Source organism: Miniopterus schreibersii, assembly GCF_964146895.1.
Source record: "Miniopterus schreibersii genome assembly, chromosome: 4".
Lineage (NCBI taxonomy): Eukaryota > Metazoa > Chordata > Mammalia > Chiroptera > Miniopteridae > Miniopterus > Miniopterus schreibersii.
This window is the reverse complement of record NC_138105.1, coordinates 97,420,545-97,442,805: the sequence shown is the minus strand read 5'-3', so window position 1 is coordinate 97,442,805 and position 22,261 is coordinate 97,420,545. Positions and strand designations below refer to the sequence as shown.

Genomic DNA, 22,261 nt, shown 5'->3' with positions numbered 1-22,261 from the left:
TAGCTAATGAAGAAAAAATAAGTCTATCAGTCAACTCCAGCATCTAGTCTACCCAGAAGTTTTACTTCCCATTAGAAATGCATAAATTGATATCTGCTCCTAGTTGGTTATTAGGAACTAACATTTGATCAAATCCGACAAAAGCAAGTGCTGCAGCCCTAGAGCACGATACTAGATCTGAGACCGACAGTCGAAGCCTCACACTCTGCGGTCTTGCTGAGGAGCCGGCACTCTATTTTCCGTGTTTTCTTTCTCGCCCTATCTTTCCATTGAAGCGATGGGCACCACATAAATACAATCTCCACGTATGCAATGGTAAGGAACATCTAGTCCCCTTCTAGAGTCTATGGACCAGAAGAATTTCAAAACATAAATATTTGGGGGGAAAGGTTACTTTTACTTTTTTCTTTTCCAAGTAAGGGTCATCAAAAAATGATCTCGGGGGGGTGGGCAATCTCATAATAGATTTTTTAAGCAAGTGAATTTAGCTTTAAGGGAAACCCACTAGAGTGTGTTTATTTCTCTCACCTCAACAAAGATGGACCCAGGGAACTTATTTAATTTGGTGGCTTCATGAGGCTTGGGACAAGAAGAATTGATCACTTTGTCTAAGATCGCACGGCAGCATCTCAAACCTGGTTTACTGCAATTTCCATCACACACCCTGACCCTGCAATGTGCTCCCAGGAAGAGCTACAAAGGCAACCCTTACATGACCCCCTTATCCTGATGCCACTGTCACTGCTGGGTGTCGTTTTCAGTCTACACACATTTATGTGAAATATTATATTTTGGCCTTATTTCTGGCAGCGGTAGCATGAAAAGACCAAAGTCTGGTGAACAAGTAAGGTTTTTATAAACCAAAGAGTCTCCAGAGGATCTGATGTGCCCACAACCACTCTCATAAATCAAATCTCCTAACTTTTCCTGGAGTGACAACCCTCTGTCCTACAGAACACTGATTTTCAACACTAGCCAAAAAGAGGTCCAGTCGTAAAGATAATTTTTAATTCCCCATTCACAAGGGACCGTAGACAAGGAGTAGAAGGGGGTGTGTGTGTGTGTGTGTGTGTGTGTGTGTGTGTGTGTGTGTTGGTTTGGTTTTTGGTTTTGCTTTGTTTTTTGGAATGATGAAAATAAAGCTATTTAGTCAAGAACACTTCATAGAAGTGGTGGGACTTAAAATGAGTTTTGGCAAATGGAAGGCAAAATGAACACACAATAGTAAATGAAATCCACTCAACAGTGAATGCGTAGAAAAGTACACCAGGCCTCTGTACTCCACCCAATTGCTTTAACCCATGGCACTACCCAACAGACCATTTTTGATTCTTTAGTCCTTCTGTGGTAGGTGTCTCTTCCTTCCCTGGGAAATTCAGTTTGCTTCAGCATAAGCTCAGAAAAACAGAACGCAATAGCACAGTGGTGATATTTGGAATTACAGTCCACTTGGCTATTAAAGACACTGCACAGGCCATGAGACTCCATTTTTCTTGTTCTCATTAGACAGCAAACAGTGAATGACCTTGTCCTTTGCAATGTCAACCCCTGTGGTCTCAGGCTGCTTTTCCTGGTTTCAGATCTCTGATTACCCTGGAACATTTCTCCAGCCACATGGAAATGGCTTTTATGTTGACATTTCAAAGGTCACTCTACAGAAGCTAAAGTTAGATTAAGCCATCCTTTTTATGTCATTATGTAATCCTCACTGTGACCAATTTCAAGACAGAATTGGTTGGCTCTCAAAGTTTAAATTGCCACAATTTGGAGGAAAAGTAATTATTCATAAAATACCTGAGAGATTCCTACAACGTTCATTTGTCATCAGAGAACAAACCAATGCCATTTCCTCACTTGTTGGAGCTTAACTACTGTATCTGCTCACCTACGCTAACGCGTTTCAGTCTGTGAGCTCCACTAGGGTAAATCCATGATCACTTACCATTAATAAGCAGAGAGCTATCGGATCCTGGATATGAATAGTTTAGACGACCTGAAGGTAAAAGAAGGCCGTTACTAAATTTCGTTTTTCATGGATGGTTTAAGCGTATTCAATAACAAAACTGAGTTACTCGTTCTAATAGGTAATGTATTTTAAAAGCTATATTTGAGATAAAACTGTTGTGCTAACAACCAGTGAGTCGGCAGACATATCAATCAGCATGTTCACAAACATTCAAAGTGGGCAAGTCTGAAACCAGGAGGTAAAACAGCCCTCCTGCCAGTCATTCTCATTTCTAAACCCCTATCCACACTGATTTCTTCATACCATTATGTTCTAATACCAATTCAGAATAACAAGCTTCCCATTTTTTGCCCCATTTCTGTGAAAAAATTTTCAAATGTACAGATATTTGTTGCTTTTTAGAAACCTGTAACTAGCAGTAGTATTTTTCTATGATTCAGAACAAAAGTGCCAGGCTTATGCCTACATGTACAGACATGATAATGGGTTTAAACTCGAATTTTGGAGAATCAGACAAAAGATAAAGAAAAACATATCATTGTATTTACATGTGACAGGAAATATCAAAGCATACAGCACAACGCCCAGAGCACAGCAGGCACTCAAAAAATGCTGGCTTAGTTTCACTTGAATTTGTTTTGAACCTAAAATGGGCATCCATGATGCCCATCCAAAAAGAATCTGTGAAGGTACTAAAACTTTTGGAGGATGCGCCAACTTCTAAATTGGTTACAGCAAATAAAGGGGGTGGGGGAAATGGCACTAGAAATGGTTTCTTCGTTTATAAGGAATTATATTTGTTTGGGAAGAATTTCTACATGTAAGTTGAGGCATCCAGACCACAAATCCTCACTGACTGCACACCATGTACCTAATTCTACGCTACAAGTTACAGAAATCATTACGGCAACACTTTAAAGTCTCCATATTCCATGTGCCCACTGCGCCCACCTTCATAAAAATGGTGGCGAGCCCTCAGCAAAGTCTTGCTCATCTAGTGAATGGGCTAAACTGCTTGAACTATAAGCCTGGGTCATCTGAATTGTCACAAGTGTGCTTTTTAAAGGCGCAGACTTGAGATGCTGGAACAGGAGCATGACCCTGAACTGTCAAAGCTTGGGAGGGGCGAGCGCTGTTTCTGAACCACTTATCTCGAGGTAGCAGCTGACCTTCTGCAAGGGAGCACAGCATACATTTTACAACTAAAACCCACCGGTGATGAACTCACAGAGCCATCACACACAGCATTCTTATTTTTCATAAAACACTGGTAGAAAGATGATGTAAGTCAATGCAGAATCAAAGTTGTGTGACTGCATTAGCTGAAGTGAAGAGGAAACAGTCTGCTACTTCAAAGGCGATTCTGGGGTATCTGAATAGCTGGAATGCCACATTCCAGCTGAAGTCCGGGCCTGGCCTTCCCGCATGAGCTCTAAAGCTCTCCTGGATGCCAAGCGAGGGCCAGCAAGGGTGAGAGTGAAGACCAACGACCAACAGGCTGGCCCAGTTTAAGAAATCAAGCTCTGCCTCCTCAGAAAGTCACCTCTGGGTGACTTTTCAGGAGAGGGAGAGACTGTTTCAGCTTGACGGGCACAAAAGTGCCCCTTCACTCAGTTCTGTGTCTGCCTCACAGCGAACCTTCCAGGGAGAGCCGAGCCTCACCCCCAGGTAGGTGACCTTTGAAGTCTTTCTGCTCTTCAGACATCTGAATACAGCCATTCTAGCCTTCAGCAAACACAATGGGGCTCTGAAGAATCGCTGGCAAGGTCCACAATTTACCTCTGAAAGGTGATACTTGTTTTTAATTTTTGACCTGGTCTTACGAGTCTGGTCAGGTTGGAGTCAATTTTGACCTCTGAATAGCAAATACATCTCGGATGTTTTGTTAAACATCAGTAATGCGAAATGCTTTCTACTTCAATTTTAAAATAGAAGCAGTGACATTTAAAAAGAAAACAACACATCTTTTTTCCCCCCCAACTTTCTTAATGCTTCCCTAACCTGTCTGCCCTCTCTTCTGCAAATTCTTCCCATGATTAAAGCATGTGGAGCCATGCATTCATGACGTCCATCAGGATAACGCCTCGCACTTGCTCTCTGGAAGTGCGGCGGGACTTCCTTCCACGAGCCCTCCACAGGCCCCACTCCTTTCCCTTCTGCTCTAACAGCCTCTCTGCTCAGTGGACGCCCATCCCCACGGGCACTTCTGTATCTTCTATTCCACGGCTACACTGCCCACAATCTCCTCCTTCATCTGGAGGCTATTTCTCAAATCTTTTTTCTTTCAGATTCACCTTTGTAAGGGCGCCATTCCCCAAAAGGAAACCCCCCTTTCAGACCAGCTCGCCAAATTTTATTTCTGGCTACACTGCACCAGCCAACCTTCTTAGGTAATTATTTCAGCTACTGGCAAACTTGCTTATCTCTCTTACATAATAACCCCTTTAGGAACTAGAGCTTTGCTTTGTTTAACTAGTACCTTGAGTTTCCTGTCTGGCACCAGGGAAGCACTAAGTGAATTCCTTCCCCTGAACTCAGGACACGAGCATCTCACTGGATAAGCGAAGGAAAATAAAAACACCTGCTGTATCTAAATACACACAGAACCCAGGGTTGTGGTTTCTGTCCCGTTGGCTTTTTGATAACGCATCCTATCTATAAACATAACCCAGGTTTCGGCGCATTTAGAATTGAATTCCTCAAGGGAGAGGGAGGGCATTAGGACTTCAGGCAAGAGGACGTATTTGGTAAAGAAAATTCAATCTCTGAATCCTCTTGGTATTGATTGTGTTACAAATAGAAAGAAATACTGCCTGATCAGCAGTCCCAATCTTAGATGCACTGACAGAAAAGTCCGTCTCTGGAGCCCAGCTGTGGCATCTGGAGCCTGGCATACATCACGCAGAAGGCACAGGCTATATTTGGTGACATGACTCAACCTAGCCAAATATAGGCAACTGATACAGTGTGACTCTGGGGAACCACGCTACCAAATTCTACAGCCTTGAAAAGAGCCACACTCCAACTAGGCACTTCTATGCTAGGCATTTGCAAGTTGGGAGAGAACCAATATTTACCAACCAGACTGACTAAGGATTGCTGGGGCCGGGGAGGTGCTCAAAAGAACAGTACATGCTAGTCATGTTCTTTTAAGACACTAACTAAAGTAACCTACTCAGTGAGATGAAAGGAGAAAAGACTAGAAGAAAATTAATATATTAGCAGTATATGTATGTATTACTTCAAAAATAGATAAAAGTTATTTTCTAAACAGCAGCACAGATGTTATTGCTCCTGATGAGCAGGAAATGATACAGTAAAGGCTGCCCTTTCAAATAGGCAAACAGCAAAAATATCAGATGCTCTGCAGAGCTATCAGATCTCTTGCTGTGACCTTCTCTTTTTCAGAGTCATGCCAGCATTGCTGGTGACATGGTGAGGCCAAGGAATGACAATGGGGGACAGCTACCAGGCTGTCCAAAATACATACAGATAGCCATGCAGTCCTCGAAAGCGACAAGTTCTGTGAAATTCTAAGTTAATGTTTTAATTGACTCACACAGTAAAAATGTAGATACTCCAAAGAAAAGGGAGGGGTCTTTAGTGAAGCTCATTACAAATTTCTAACAGGGGAAGGATAAGTGTGGGCTTAGACCCATTTCTAAGGTAGATCTAAGATTTACGAACACAGGGCACACATGATTTTTACATTCACATGCATTTGTTGTTGCTAATTAGAAGTGCTCCTATTACCTTGCTCCTGCTAATTTTATTTAGTTCATGCTAAGTATGCCAAAGCCAGACTGCGTTAAATAATTTTTTAAAGGAGGTGCCCACCTGCCTTCCCACATCTATTTTACCAACACTGCCAGAGAATTGTAGCAAGGTGGCGCTGTGGGGACCTAGAGGATGCGTAGCAAGGCTCAAGAAATGTGTAATGAATTCAGTTCTGGAATACCAACTTTATGCTTATACAAGTGCAGAAAACATATCAATATGCACTAACAAAAATGTATTCGATATGTTCTACTGAATGACATAAAGATAACTATTTTTAATAACTGATTCTATTGACCTCAAAGTAACTCCCCAAATCAAAACCTGTACTCTTATTCTCCCTCCTGACCTATCTGTGATGCGACCAACTCCCAGAAGACATCAGCATGCAGTATCACGAAGGGGACTGGCATCAACTAGAGAGGCTTCCCCCTGCCCCCCCCCCCAAGAGCCATTTAAATTGATAAACACACACAGAGAGTTTAGGCCAAACAAGACCCCTCTCCAGGACAGAACTGGCTTTCAGTTTAAAAGCCAGGGCTTATAAGAATACTGAAGTCCCCTGCATATCTCTCCGGTTCATCTCTCCACACTGCCATTTCCTTCCCACATTAGGCACTTCAGACCTTCAGACCACTGGCCCTTCAACGTTTATGTCCGAGTTCCTCCCTCTGTCTAGTCTAGAATGCCCTCCTCCCTCTCTGCCCCAATAGCTCACCACTCAAACCCCCAATCTCTCCCCAGGTAGCGTCTCTCTTAGGCCTCACCTCCTATGGTTAGTTTTCCTACGGCAAGCCGCCAGCTCTCTGGCTCAAATAACCCATGTGCTCCTTAAAACACCCCTGACACTTATGACACTGTATTTAAATGATCTATTTCTAAACTATCTCTTCCTCGGGCAACAAGATCTTTAAGGGCAGATTCAGGGCTCTTACATCCCAGAGCCTGGAGCATATAAAGGTGCTCAATAATAGCTGCTGAATGAATGAATGAATGAATGAATGAATGAATGAATGAAGCAAAGCAGCAATGGGTGGTCCCTCTGCCACAGAACATGCAGTGAACAGGGTAGAGAGTCTGACCAATTCTATCTTGTGACCTCAGTCACATTACTCAGTTTTTTTGAACCTCAGTAAAATAGGGAAATTTCCATTTATCTCACAAGGATGTTGGGAGAAATTGATGAGACAATTTTTGCAGAATGCCCAGAAAAATCCCCAGTATGGTGCTCAATTAATAATTCCTTTCCCCTCCCCAACTATAAGCCAGAGATAACCACCAATTTTCCACTTGTGAGAGACAGAGAGAGAAAGGATGCCTTTTAGCCACATAAGACCCAAACTGGAACCCTGGAGGGGGAGCGGCCATCTGGGGGAGTTTCAGCTTCAGAGAAATGAGCATTTGCTATAGTGTTCTGGTTATAGCAGGACTCTAATTCTTTCCTGGGGGAGAGAAGAGGAAAAACCCTAACTTGTTACTTTTACAGCAGCAAAATGGCAAAGCAGAAGGGTTTTTAAAACTGAAAACTTCAAACATTTAACTTAAAATGTTTCCTTTTAATAAACTCTGGAAGGATCTTCCTCTTGTAGCAAAGCTCACGTTTCATTTTTCAATTGAGATACGAGAGTTGAAGCACAGATTGTGATTGTGGTAAAAGAAAAGAGCATTTATCTGTAAGATAAGTAAAGTCAGTGGGATGGGTTTCTACAGATCCTGGGTTTCCAATAAAAGGACCGCTTTGACTCTAACTCAGGGCAGGTGCAGAGGTATGAGATCTAAAAGCACCTCAGAATTTCAGGCAGAAGGGAATGTCTAGAGAGACAGCAGCAAAGAGCTGACCTAATTAAGGAATTCAAAAGATTTCCTCCTGCCAGTAAGCCTAATAACAAACCAGCGAGCAGGAAGGCTATTTTTATCCCCACCAGAGGACTCTGACTCTGGATGCTACATTTAGAGGACAGAGCAACAAGATAACTTGCCTTAAGAGGATGTTATGATACCAGTGATTAATGGCAATTTTTTTAGCTTTAAAAAACTAGGCATCACTTTTATCCAAACTAAATCAGCCAAAGCCAGTTTGATTTTTTTTAAGGATAATATAATAGGGGGAAATGTGGAAAAACAGACCAACAGGTAGTAGTAGAAAAGCTTTAAGTAATTTAGGGGGGAAAAAAGCGAAGGCAGGCCCAGCCAGTGTGACTCTGCGGTTGAGCATCAACATAGGATGCAGGAGATCGAGGTTCAATTCCTTGTCAGGGTACATGCCCCGGTTGCGGGCTCGATCCCCAGTAGGGGGGCGTGCGAGAGGCAGCCCAATCACTCTCTCATCATTGATGTTTCTATCCCTGTCTTCCTTCTTCTCTCTGAAATCAATATAAATATATATATATATATATATATATATATATATTTTTTTTTTTTTTTTTAAAAAAGCTAAGGCAGTAAATTGAAATTCTCCTGCCTTGCCAATAGGCTGATTCAGAGCAGCATGTGTTCCACGGCCATGTTTTAGAAGAACCAGTGAAAGAGCATCAAGAAGTGTGAGTCGCCCCAGAGAAAATGGTTTTGAGAGATGGCTCTCTGTGCCGGCATGAGCTTAAATAAAACACCAAAACAAACAGGAAATCCCTGGAGGCCACAGGCTAAGGTGTTTGCAAGTGACAGAACTGTAGAGAGATGAGCCACTCTTAAAACTGCCTACTGAAGAACCAACCCCAAAAGGCAACCTGCAAAGTCACTAACTGGCTTTGTACATTCACACCTATCATCAACTCTAATCACTTCATTAATATGCATCCCGATGACTTTATGGCAGCTCAGTGAAGAAGGTGCTTGAATTTCATACACATCTAATTTTGCCTTCAGTTATTTCTCAGAAGGCCCGGTTCCTACTTTCTCCTGTTGGTACTCAAGGCACCGAGTCTTCCTCTTATTTTATTTATTAGCCTTCAAAGCTAAATAATCAACACGCATTGAAAGGTATCTGCTAACTATTTGTAGGATAAGCTGCTGTGAGGCAGGAGTCTTTGTTTTTCATTCCCTGATATACACCAACAGACTAAAATAGTGCTTGGCACAGAGCAGATGCTTGGCGGGCTGGGTGGAGGAACAGCCTCCCGCAGCTTTATACTTACACATATTCCAAGTGCAGGGCAGGAGGGTGGGGAGGGGGGAGCGCAGCGCATCTGAATCACTTGGGGAGCACACATGCTCAGGTCTCATGACAGACCTGGTGAATCAGGACCAGGGAAAGAACATGCCAGCCTGGAAAAGCTTCCCCCGAGACTCTATTCCAACCTCCGCCCCCAATAAGGCCAGTCTGGAAGAAACCAGTGGGCATGTGATCTGAGCCTTTTACAGGAGTTTACAGTCAAACACAGCTCTAAAACTCTGTACCCAGTCTCCTAAAGAGAAATTAAGAAACTTTGGTGCCTACTCTCTGTCTAAAGCATACTGAGACAAAAAGGGTTAAGTTTTTGTTTTTTCCCCTCTTAAGTGCTACACCATCAATACCTAAGCTACTGACCAGGAGCCAGAGGCTGTGTGTTCCTATCTTGACCCTCTAGGTACCAGCTAGTCGATCGACTCTACAGAAGCTGTTGTATCTCTCTGAACTTCAACTTCTTCGACTGTAAAATGGAGATCACAGAACTCACAGAAAAGGTTCTTGGAAAGCTTTAAGTTAGAGATAATTCTCAGAAGAGGCACAGAATAAAAATCAGAAGTGGGTGTCCTTTCACTTGGAACTGCTTCCTGTACAGAATATCTGCCTCAACAAGAGAGAAATGTCCACCAGCGCCAAGTGTGTCCTTTAATCTGCTACCTGGTACATGGAGTAACACAAATGTCTGTGGGATTGGAACTCAAGCAGAAGCTAGGATGTAAGATGCTTCCACAAACCATGTGGCTTAGAGAAGGCTGGCTCCCCCTCCTAACGAGGGCTGCCACGTTACCCAACTCCAGAGGCACTCCTCTTGTCATGCGGCTCCCCTGCCCCTGGCATCGTGCCCAACGTTGCCTGAAGAATCCACTCTCTTAGCCTTGCCTCAAAGGGCAAAAGGGTGTCAGAGACAAAGTTCCAAAGTGCTATCTGGTGGAGATAATCACCTAGGGTAGGGGAATGACCCCTCACTCCTCCCTGTCCTCCTCACCATTTCCTCTACTGAACCCCGTTTTCTGCTCTGCTCCTGTCGGCTAGTCTAATGGTAGCAGGCTGAAGCTGACAGTGAGGGAAGCTCTCTGGAGCAGCTTCATAACCTTGTATAATGATTAAGACCCACTTTGGGCAGATGTTTCTGAGGCTCCCCACCATGGCTGAAGCCCCCCCCCACTCCCCTGAGTATTGCCAAGCAACACCACCTTAATGGTACAAGGCTGCTACGACTCTGGCAACACCTCTACATGTATTTTAACTCGTGACACCAGCAGCCACATGCTTTGGAAGGTAATCATGCACACGCAAAAGACACCTATCATCCAACTGGAGTGCCTGGTCCTGGCGGGCTTGCAGTCCCAGCAGATCATTCCCATGGCTGAAAAGGCCCGTGACCCACAAACAAGAACAGAAACACTGCATGTGGTCAAGTGTAACAACCACTTCCTAAACATAGTAATATATCCAGGCCTAGCTCAAAAAGAAGAGATGCAGTCTAGAGCGAAGCCTTCCCTCGGCCGGCTATATTCAATTCATGGTTAGATCCCTCTACAAGCTACTCAGTATTAAATACTGCCACCCCTGGACCCATGTGAAGTCCACATGCTACGTTCAGGCATTAAATTCTCAAAACCTTCCATTTTGTCACTTAGGAACAGCGTGCCAGACACTGTACAAAATTGCTGATAATTAAAGACCACGAAGTGCAATCCCTCTGTTTACAGGTGAGGAAACCAGCATCCAGAGAGAAGTGACTGGCCTAAGGCCACAGCACTGCTAATGGCAGAGCCCCTTTAAACACAATCCTAATGCTGCTCTTTTCATTTCTTACAATTTGGGAAAGTCTGTTTGTCAATAAGCTAACAGCTTCTAACCATTCACAATAAAGAGATCACGTGGCTGACTTAAATATCTGTATGTAATTGACCATGCCTGACATTTATTATTTGAAATATTATAGCCGATAGAAATTAGATTTTTTTTTTTTTTTTAGGTTCTTATCATTCACTTAATCATGGCTATTCTTCTGAATTAAGATCTGCACTTGACTTGGTTTCTCAAGAATTAAAAAGGGTCCTCTAACTGGTTAATTCCTCCTTCTCTTTCCCGATGCATGGCAGCCACCATCAGCCCAATTGCGTTCCAGAGATTATGCGACTGCTTTCCCTTCAGAGCTTCACTGATGTTCTTAACGGACTGACCAGGTGGTACTGGAGGAAAAACAAAGCCTTGCTTTTAGCATGGCATGCGTGGTGTGGGGCTCTCAATTCAGTCAGTCAGTCAGAGTAAGAAAGCCAGGGGCAGCCTGGAATCTCACTATCTGATTCAGAAAGTAGTAACTAGTTTAAAACCAGCTAAAAATGTATTCCCTTTGCAAATTTTTACTGCTGAACAGCAACAAATTCACTGAGTTTTCTCTCTTTTCCCTCTTTTAACTCTGGTAGCGAGGACAGTGGCCACACGAGGGGGAAAACAGTGAGCAGTGAAATTCACAAATCAGGCATGTATAGCTGACAAATGAATCAACTGCATGCAACATTCAGGTCAGATTCCATGCATATCAGGAAGAAATAATTTTGTGCACAACTGTGTAACTGTTCTGTTCTTCCTGTTGCTAAATTGAAAGCAAAGAGAATCTTGGATATTTTTATGACGGCTATGAATCAGGGGGCAGTGCCTCCCTCCCTCCCCAGTCGGCAAAGGACACATTCAAGGATCGCATACAGGATCAAGAAAAGTCTTAAGAGCTTCACGACAACTCCCTATTGTATTACTCCAGAATCAAAAGGCTTTCATTGTGTAGATATTAGCCGTCAACTCTCTACAGAATTGTACAACATAGAAGCTAAAACAGAAAAATAGTGACACTATCAAAAGGTACACAATATACTATTATTAATTCGGACGTGGAGCATGAACAAAATGGGTCTCTACAAATGTCCTGGACCTCCTTCACTTTTTTATATGGCAGAGAAGTCCTTACCATTTAACTCTGACAAACTGCTGGCAAAGTCGGAAAATCTTACTACTTAAATGTCACTCAGATTTCTCAATTACTGTCTGTCCATAGGGTAATACCTATACTTATTAAGTTATACACAGACTTAATGTGAAATGTAAAACATTACAGAATAGCACTTAATTTGCTACCTGATTGCTGCTTGTTTTCTGAGTCTCAACTGCACATGTAGTTCATTCCTTTACCAATCACAGCCCCGAATGTGTGTCAAACAAAATTAAAGTTACAACAGCCATAAAACGTGTTCACCTTAATACAATGGTAAAAAAAAAATAATAAAGTTAATGAGTTAAGAGAATCTTTTAAAGAAATGTTTAGGATCTTTAAGGTTTCTAATAACACAAATGTTCACTGTCACCTTCTCCCCCTCCCCCTTTACCCTCACTTCTCACCCAGGTAAAATCAGAGCTGGACAATGTTTGAAGGTTACTACTCAATTATCACAGCCTCAAAAGATGTGTGCAATGTTCAGGATTAAGATAGGGGGCTGCTTAGGTAATTATGGACCTACATCATGGGTGACATAGACAAATTCCCCCTTTGTGACAAGTGCTGATAGAATTTTCAGAACAAATCAGAACCAGGGTCAGTATTCGATCACCAAGGTGCGGAGGGCAGAGGGTCGCCACTTGCTGCTCTCCAGGACGTACTATGGAAACACGCTGGGCCCATGAGGATCTGGACAGCACGGGAGCCTGAGAATGAGCCGAGTAGGTTTCAGGTCAGAGGTCACACAGTAAGGAAGACTTCAGTCCAATGCTATGAGCACACCGGTGCTCACAAACATCACCTTCTCCTCTCTTCCCCTTAAAAACAAAACAAAAACCAACCAACCAACCCCAACGCCCAATCTGAACAAGTAGTCACACTGGTCAGAATCCACACGTTTGTACACTCTGCCCATACAGCGCTATGAGGAGCCTAACAAGTCCTGATCAACAGTAACCAGAAAGGAGACAAAAGTGCAAAATTCAGAACGCACACTGCCCAGCAATACAAAGACAAATGCCCCGCTACCTGCCCTCTTCTCACTCACAAAGGAAGTTACCTCAACACAGAAGCCAGGTCCCATCCTATGGCACAACTCGGCCCAGCAAAAGAGAGACTGTGTAGGACTGTTCCATTTCAGCGGTCAAGACAGGGAGGATGCAGCAGGAGAGGAGGCCACGGCCTTTTTGAACAGCCACACACAAGGTTCATTGTAGCCGAGTTTAAATTGTCGTCTTTGCTGTGCGCCCCACACTGCTCCTTAAGAGGCTTCTGGAAGTAGGCCAATTTTCTACTCCCCAGAGATCTCAAGGGCTCCCCTGCCGTACTGCTTTGAACCACTTGGTCGCATCCAAACCCAGCAATAAAGAACAGGGGAGGGCAGGAAGGCTCCTCCCCAGCTGCCTGGCTGACCCTGGGGCTTCAAGGCACTAATATTTGAAGACCGCCCAATTTGCCAGAAGCCATCCGACACCAAGTGATGGTAATTTACTTGGAAGAAGATATTTGATTATGAATCCAAGCAAATGAGCAGATGTGCATTATCCATTTCTCCTTTCCGGCAGGTTGTCAGGCTCTAGTCAACTTCCCTAATCCTTATAGGAAAAGGATCTCAACCTTGGAAAGGTGCTGGCAACTGGGGTGCATAGTGCACAGTAGTCTTTTCTCAAATCACCACAGGCAAACTGATATAACTGGAAATAGGTTAAATACTGTAAGAAATTATACCCACCACCACCACTTGAAATAAATCATTTTTCTATTGTAGCAACAGGACTTATTTTAGAAAGAGCTTCTCCTTTAGAAAATTTTATTTATTCTGAAATTCAACTTTATAACTCAATGATAAAAAAGTTAGTCCGATTTTCAGCAACTCTCACAGCAGGGTTCTGGAGCTATCTCAGTCTACATAAGCCTGTATGCACTATCTCTTCTAAAACGTCTGTATCAGTGTGCGACATCTGTTCTCCAACACAGAGCCACATGAATGCAGTCTGGGACATAGGAATATTAGGAGAATTGTATATCAAAGGAAAATGTAAGGTTTCCTGGTTATTATTTATGGTGTTCTTTTTAAGTAGCACTAATTTCATTCCCCCTACTGTAAAGATACAGAATTTAAATAATTATCCCAACAGTCACTCTCTTACAATGACAAAAAAAAACTTATATAAAATTAGTACAACAGGCTTTGTGTATGAAACTTTCAACTGAGTTTCATGATTTTCTTCTAGAGAGATTATTATAAATTCTTTTGCTTAGCAACAAAGAAAAGAGGCACAGATGGATCCTCACTTGCCCACTCACTTATGCATTTGTTTCAAACCCACAACAGTGAAAAATAGGGGGGAAGGGCCCCCAAATTTAATGTGGAAAAAAAGAAAGAAAAAAATACCAAAAGGGTTTTTAAATGCAAGGTCACAATACCCTGGGCGCTCGGGAACTGAATACATAGCATATTTGAAGTAGATCCAGCTCCTGGATTCTTATTAAATGAACGCATGGAGCAAGTGAGGCGGCGCTGGCTAAGTGGGTAACACGCTCCCACTGCTTACTGTATGCAAGCCAGGTCTCTTGGGCGCCCTGGGGATGCGAGGTGTGAATGACTGGAGCTTTAACCAACTGCATTTCTGAATGCGGTCACTATCACTTACATTCAGCTTAGGGATTTAACATGTCTGACAGAGAGGTTGGGGTGGATGTGCTGAGCTCCTCCTTCCAAAAATTGAAAGCAAGATATTCTGTAACAATATGCAAAGAAAGAGACACCAATTTCACAATCTGCTGGGGGGAAATAAGATGATATTCTGACTCCTGACTTAATTAATACCTGAAGAACAATTGTGAGGTTTTGACAGCGTACAGACTGCCTTTGTTCCGCCAATAATTCTGCTGTCTCATTTGGCTCTAGTGAAATGAAGCAAATTGTATCTGAACTTGTTTCATATATAGGATACAAAATACTCGACCACTACTATGAAAGAGTGATGGGTCTACTCCATCTAACATATGATCATTTTCAAGCGCTATTTTTTGTCCTGATTCCAGTGCTGTCTCATCTGTTCCCAGTCCCCAAACGACCACTTGTGGTTGGTCTGTGTTCCTTTATTCCTGTCACACCCAGGAAAGAGAAAAAAGCTCCTCGGCTTTCAGAGGTCTCTCCTCTGAATATGCACTGGACGCAACACTGCTTCATGAGGCTTTATTTCGCTGTGTCCAGCCTATTTTTCAGAAGGCTGAAAACAGATGTGCTCACATGTGGTTTTAATCTAGTTCACGCTGCTCCATTTCTAAACAATAAGTACCAATTTCACAGGCGAGAAAAAATACAAACAACAGCAAGATACAATATTCCTCAATAATCATCTGAACATCAACCACAGTAAAAGATTCTCCTGTCCCGGTGAAGAAAGCACTTGCTAAGGCCAATAATACTGCAGCAATGCGCAAGCTGCCAGCTGGGAGATCCAAATCCAAACTCGGTCTGTAGCTCGGGCTCTTAGCTATGAAACTGGGTGTGCAGGAAAGAAAATGAAGTCGTCTCAGGGGAGGAGAACCGTGGACTGCCACCGGCTTTGGTTATGGAGGAGGCAATCCACAATTTCGCAGATAAAAATAACACTCAGGCTGATGAGAGCAAGGACGTGGAGATAAGGCAGAGGGAGGACCCTTTTCCTCTCAGAGCTAAACCTCTGTACATGGAGAAAGCGATAGGAGCCCTCAAATTCTCAGAAAAACTATTTTTAAATAAACTGTAAAAATACTAATGTAAATTATGAAATGAAGGCTAGGCACTCCTTTTGCATATTTATTAAAACATTAAAAAATAGATACAAGGTTTTCAACAAGCCAGTTACAACCAACAACACATACATAAAGAAACTCAAAAAACCGTGCTTGAAGGTTCCTGGGCATATTAAGCATTTTGCCATCTGTTGATGGCAAAAATAAAAATTTTAAACCCCACTACCTTAAGGGAGATTTTTTTCTCCCCAAAAGTAAAAGGCAAATTCAGTTTTCTGTTTGTTCGTTTTTAATTTAAATAAGATTGTCATACCAATTCATTCAACTTGTAGTTCTTGTACAAAATTCAGGCTTTATTATTTAAATATATACACACAAATCGAATTTCTATGAGGAATCACAAATGAAAGATAAAAATAAATGGGATAAATTGTAATATATTTTATGAATTATTTTTAAGATAAAATAAGCCCAAATATAAAATTTGCCTCCACATGGTAGAATCTTTTTAAAACAATTCTCAAGTTAATTCTTTTAAGTGAATTTTTATAGTTTTTTCTGAGTGGCATAGCATTCTCCACCAGTTTCATGGAATTCATGCCCATTTTCTGTTTTCCCTGTTGCTAAGGAAGCAGAGCACATGGAGAGCCTATTCATTTTCAAAATGGATGGTCAGGTTTTATATTATTATTTTAAAAGGATGATGTGTTATTTTTTTAAAAGATATTCAACTTTTATTATCACCTTTAAACCAAATCTCACAAAACGAGCAGAACCACTATTCAAAGCAAACATACTTTCCCAACAGGTACCCAAATTGATAAGAGAGTTTGACAAGAAATGGTCTTCCCCAGAGCAAAACTCCATTTGGTGGTGATAGACTATAGTGATATAAAGTTCAGATCCTGGTTAATAAATATATATGTCAAGCATAACTATAATCTGCCATTTCAGGACATGAACTCATCTGTGAATTCTTTATGGCTCTCTGAAGGAAACAATACACAAAGCTCATTTAATATACGTAAGTCACCTTGGCACTTCAACTTAAATTGAAACTGGCTTTCTCATTTGATAAGCATGAGGACAGACTGAATAGATGCTCAGTAATAATCAATACTGTTTATTGAGTGTCTTCTATGAACCGGGCAGCATGCTAGATTTTATAGACACATCATTATTTAATCCTCACAGACTGTGGTGCAGAATGGCCGTTTCCATCCACACTTCCTCTTACAGATCACAGTTTTATAAAACTTCTATGTTCCCAGACAAGGCCAATCAGATTTCACTTTTTCTGTCATCAAACTTAACTTTTGATTATTCCTACAGAATAAGATGACAGAAACGTAATTTAGGTAAAAATTGGTTAGAGGGTATTAAAAAGGGAAGGTAGACTAAAGGCAGAACTTTACACAAAAATCCAACAATAAGAGAGAAGAAATAAACCTGAGAGAGATCCTGGCTATGTCTAACAAACTAAGAAAATGCTACTGTTAATCCTATTAAAATGCGTGCAAACTCTTTTTTAAAAAAATGTATTTATTGTTGACGGTATTACAGATGTCCCCCAAACTCTTTTATCTAACCTAAATACTAGTTAGAGGCTTGCTTCTTAGAGCATCAAATTAAACTGTTTAATACTGCTGCTGTTTGTTGTTTGTAAACTGTGTTTTCTGTAAAAAAAGAATAGGCACTTATCATGAAAATGAGTTCTAATTATTTATTATCCCTGTATCTAAGACGCTCTCCAAAAACAAAAAAGAAAATGAAAAAAAGGAAAGTTGCTGAAGGAATCAGATGCATTAAGAATAGACAAATGTCTCTTAGCTACTTCTCTGTTCTATATTTTTAATTTGGAAATAATTACAGATTTGCACCAAGTTGCAAAAAGCAGAACACAGAGATCCCATGAACCCTTATCCAGTGTGGCTTAAAGGTGACATCTTACTTGCCTAGAGTACAAAACAGGGAACTGACACTGGTACAACCCACAGACCTCATTCAGATTTCTCCTTTAGCTACTTTTTAAGAGTGTGCAGTTGCTCTGGTCTAGAAAGAACCTTAGACTCTGCACATTTTTCTGATGGGAAAATGAGCAGAAAAGTGAAAGAGGCTGAAGGACTACTCAAAATCAGTGCGCTAAGAAGTGGCCAGAACGAAGCCAGTTCTGCGTGAGAAACCATCTTTCCAGAAACAGCGTGCTCGGTTAGTCACCCAGCAGAATGCCACAAGGACATCAGCGAAGACCTTCAAAATGATCTTATTTCAAAGTTACCTCATCAGATGGATGCATATTTTTTCACATACTATTTTTCATCTCTCCAGACTACAAAAAGCTTTCCTCATTAAAAAAATTACCATTATTCACTTGTTGGAAAATACTTTAACTGCATCCATAATATGATAAGCCAAACAAAAAATTTTTTGAAACTGGGCCAGGCTGGTCACCACTTGACATAACAGGCCACCTTGCCACCTGTGGCCTGGTCAGTGTGATCTGCGTCAGACACAAAGCAGGCTCGTAAACACTAAGCAAGTGTGTGAGCGAGTGTGAGCGAGGTGTGAATGAACAGACCAATGAACAAACGAGCAACTTAAGTGGGGTGAACAAACATGCCAAACAACCTAACATTTCTTAAAAAGGCTTTCAAGTAAAATATTTTCTTTTGTGGGGTAGTTTTCACAAAATCCGAGCCGGAAGGGCCCTTAGAAACACCTATTCTGGTCATTCTCAACCCTGGCTGCATGTGAGCACCAACTGGGACATTAAGTAATAATGCCAAGCCCCGCCCACCCATGGGACATGCCCAGGCGTCTGCATGTTGTTCTTAGAGCGCCCATTATAAAGTCCTTACTGTAAGGGTGACTCAAAATCCCTTGTTATGAAGGTGAAACTGAGGCCCACTCAAACTCAAATGTCTTACTGAAGAGAGCAGAGACAGTTAGCAATAGAGTTGAGACTAGAATCCAAGCAGGAATAGCACTATTTTTTCTTAATACATGGGAAATATTTCAAGAACAAAACATCATTTTAACTTTGAAACTGTTGGCCATTTCTAAAAATGTGAAACTAGGCTAAAAATCTATCCACATCTGATCTCTTCTTAGTGTACAGTCCCTGTTATGGGGGTACGGACATGAGGGCTAAGATATAAAAATATGAAGTGTATGGCTCACGTCCTTCCAGTTAACTGCCCACCCTAGGCAATGAGCACTCTGGTAGTTCTCTTAATCAATATTATGATGGGCCTACAGTTGGTGGCTATCAAATATTTAACAAAAAGTCCAACATGCATAAAATTGATGGACCTGACTAGATACAACATATGAATCCAAAATATGTGCCGTATTGTCAATCAGATTATATAGATAGTACAAATTTTAAACAATTAAAATAAAATAGTTACATTTTAAAATTACCTTTAATCGAATCATTTTCAGCTCTCATTATGTCAATAAGTGAACTCTCCAGGGAGTGCATGTCGAATGTCCTGGGGCGATCCTGTAACACAAACAACCACAAACCACTTTTTAAAAAAGCATTTAATTATAAAAGAGGACAATAAACTGCATGGGAGGGGACACAGATAAAAAAGTGGTGATTTTACTCCCTCTTTGTGCAACATACACTATCACTACATTTTATTTTGAACACTTACAAAACATTAAAACCACAAAAGTTAAGTACCTCGGGCTCAGCAGTGTGATTTGATGTCTAGTAATCATTTCAATAGAAGCATTACTTTTGCTAATAAAACAGAAATGATTAAAACTAGTTAAGAACATTCAGTAAATGTAGAAGTAAAATTTGTAATCTTTCTCTGCCGCTTAAGATCTCGATAGGGTGACAAAGCTGTCCAAAGTGGGTCCGGCAGTTACTGACTAGGCGTCTACATGTGCTATTCGGAACAGCTCCATTTTCTTACAAGCCACAATTTGAAAATAGTCCTCAAATGTCTGCAAGACCACTAAGAGGCAAAGCAGTCTTGATTTTGCTGCCATTAAAATTAAAGGGAAGAGAGGGTGCGGAGAACACCACTGGTCGAAACCCTGGCTTAACAAAATGCATTTCAGGAGTGAGTGAGGGATCTTAAAATACACAACAGCGCGACTGCTCTGGCATTCTTCTGGATGAAAAGTACTAGCGATAACTAAAATTAAAGCTTAGCTTGATACATGAAAAGTGGGAGATAGAAACATTTTCCAATTAAACTCTGAAAGGAGGCAGTGACACACACTTCTGACGCACCTTATGCATAAGCACAGACACACACAGACCATAGCCAGAGTAGTAAGAAAAAGGAATTTGACCAACAGGATTCCATAACCTTCTCTTCAGTGGTATTTTCTCTTATACTATTTTTTAACTCAAAGATCTTCATATGCAATGCACTGAGAAGGACTTTCAGGCTTTGTATAAATTCAGAAGGAAACAGTCTCAGCAGATTGCCGATGCTAAGAGCAAGGGACAAGACCCAAAGGCACAAGAACCACATCCTTGCCATCGCTGGCCTAATATGTACTCCTCCCCACCATCCAACCTTATGACCAATTATAATTACTATAAACTCCTTTACACTTGTCCAACATTTTATTTCTTATCATGCTTTGCTAAGTCAGAGTTCAAAAGCCACATATTTTGCTAGACCTTCTGTTTTCAGAGAGTGCCTAACATTTATCATTTTTAATTTATACCTTCTAGCTGATCTTTTCTGCCCACTTTTAACCTCTAATTAAAAACAAAAACTAAACTAAAATGTGTCTGTGCCATTAGGAACCAGGTAGAAAAGTAGACACTAATAATTCCTTAACCCAAGAATAAGAATAGCACCAAGCCTGGCCGGCGTGGCTCAGTGGTTGAGCATGGATTTAGGATCCAGGAGATCGCGGTTCGATTCCCGGGCAGGGCATGTGCCCAGGTTGTGGTCTCAATCCCCAGTGGGGGGTGTGCAGGAGGCAGCTGATCAATGACTCTCTCATCATTGATGTTTTTATCTCTCTCCCCCTCTCCCTTCCTCTGTCTGAAATCAATAAAGACATTAAAAAAAAAAAAAAGGAACAGCACCAAGATGGTTTTCCTACCCAACAACCAAAATGCCAAATCAAGAGCTCCTTGATTCCCATAGTTCATTCTTTGATTTTGCCTTTTTTGATTGCTAGTTGGGCCAAATATCATAACCACTGATCTGTTTTCTAGGATCTACTTCCCAGAAAGTAAACAACTATAAAATAGAAGCCTTGTTGAATGACAGCTCTTCTTGACTGATCTTGAGCTGATGACCAAAGCATGAAATCAGCAGAAATCGATGGCATGAGCTCAGACACTAGGAAGCCCCAACGCTACCACTGGCGTGTCATGTGAACTGGGGCACTTCCATCCTCTAGATCTCTCCCCTGATCCGAAAAAGGAAAGAGTTTGATGAGATCTCTAATGTCCCCTTCCTACCTCCAAAACATATTTGTAGTCTAGCTTTCCCATATCCTTAGTTTGTGCTCTCCCAAGAGTCACAGTTTAAATTATGATGATGATTATGGCAGGAACAAAAAATGTGAATGAGAATTACTAATCAAAGTTTATCACTTTTGCCCACAAAAAGCTGGGTGTCAATGACAGAGTAATGCAAAATAACATGCTTAAAAAAAATCTACTTAAAACAATTCATTGAGGGGGATGTCCTGATTTCAAAAGAAAGGTCAAAGAATCTATTATGAAACAAAAAACACCAGCAACTATATTTGCCTCATGACTGCTGGTTTCTCTAGGCAACCTACAGGTAGAAAAGCAGAACTGTCCTTTATTGAGCACCTACTAAGTACCTGCCTTATTCTAGGTACTTTATTAAGAGTGTCAAAATTAATCCTCAAACCTCCTTATTCCCATTTTAATGATAAAAATCTAAGAGTAAGGAAAAGCCACAGTTTACAGCACAGAGAGCTCACTGCATAGCTCAGCGGTGCAGTCAGGAGTCACGTCCAAGTCTCACTCCAAAGCAGGCAATGCTTGCTTGGATGAATGGTCATGGCAGTCAAAGGACCACACTAACCAAGGCATCCATTTGAATAAATGGGACTCTGCTCAAGGGTCCGGGGGGCAGAACTGTACTGGCTAGTGTCTGACAAACAGTAGGCACTCAGATATTACCCATTAAACCAAAGAAAGAACAAAATGTACCTCTAAGAGTAACACAGGGTGACACTAGAGATACTAAACACATGAGGAAGAAGCTTTATGTTCCTTCTTCCTGATGAGATGACAGACAGATGTGGTGCCCAAATTAGTGACCCATCAGAAAGGTATCTCTAGGTTATCTACTAACAACCACAGGAATAGAAGTGATAGTAACAGTAATAATAATAACAATAACAATAATGCCAGCAGCTAGCATTTATTTCACTCCAATGCTTTGCACGTCAGGTCTCATTTATTGCTCACAGAAAGCATATACAACATGTCATTACTGTCCCATTTCACAGATGAAGAAACTGAAGCTTAGAGTTATTAGTAACTTTATCAAAATCAGGTAAAAGTGGAGGCAGAATGTGAAGGAGGAACCAGGCCTTATGACACTAGAACATGTAGCTTAATAATCATGAACGAAAATAAAAGAGC

The 22,261-nt window shown here is 41.4% G+C and overlaps 1 protein-coding gene across 4 annotated transcripts in view; it reads right to left on the bottom strand.

Moving 5' to 3' along the window:
• The window catches only part of CPEB4 (cytoplasmic polyadenylation element binding protein 4), a 51,237-nt gene that overhangs the window by 16,106 nt on the left and 12,870 nt on the right, over positions 1 to 22,261 (bottom strand). For 2 of the 4 annotated variants that reach the window (XM_081134545.1, XM_081134544.1), the window contains exons 2-3: positions 19,072 to 19,153; positions 1,943 to 1,993 (exon numbers count right to left, since the gene is read on the bottom strand). In XM_081134545.1, the coding sequence (XP_080990671.1) occupies positions 1,943 to 1,993; positions 19,072 to 19,153 (133 nt within the window). The remainder of the gene's footprint in view (positions 1 to 1,942; positions 1,994 to 19,071; positions 19,154 to 22,261) is intronic. The other 2 variants (XM_081134546.1, XM_081134547.1) reach the window with 1 other exon arrangement.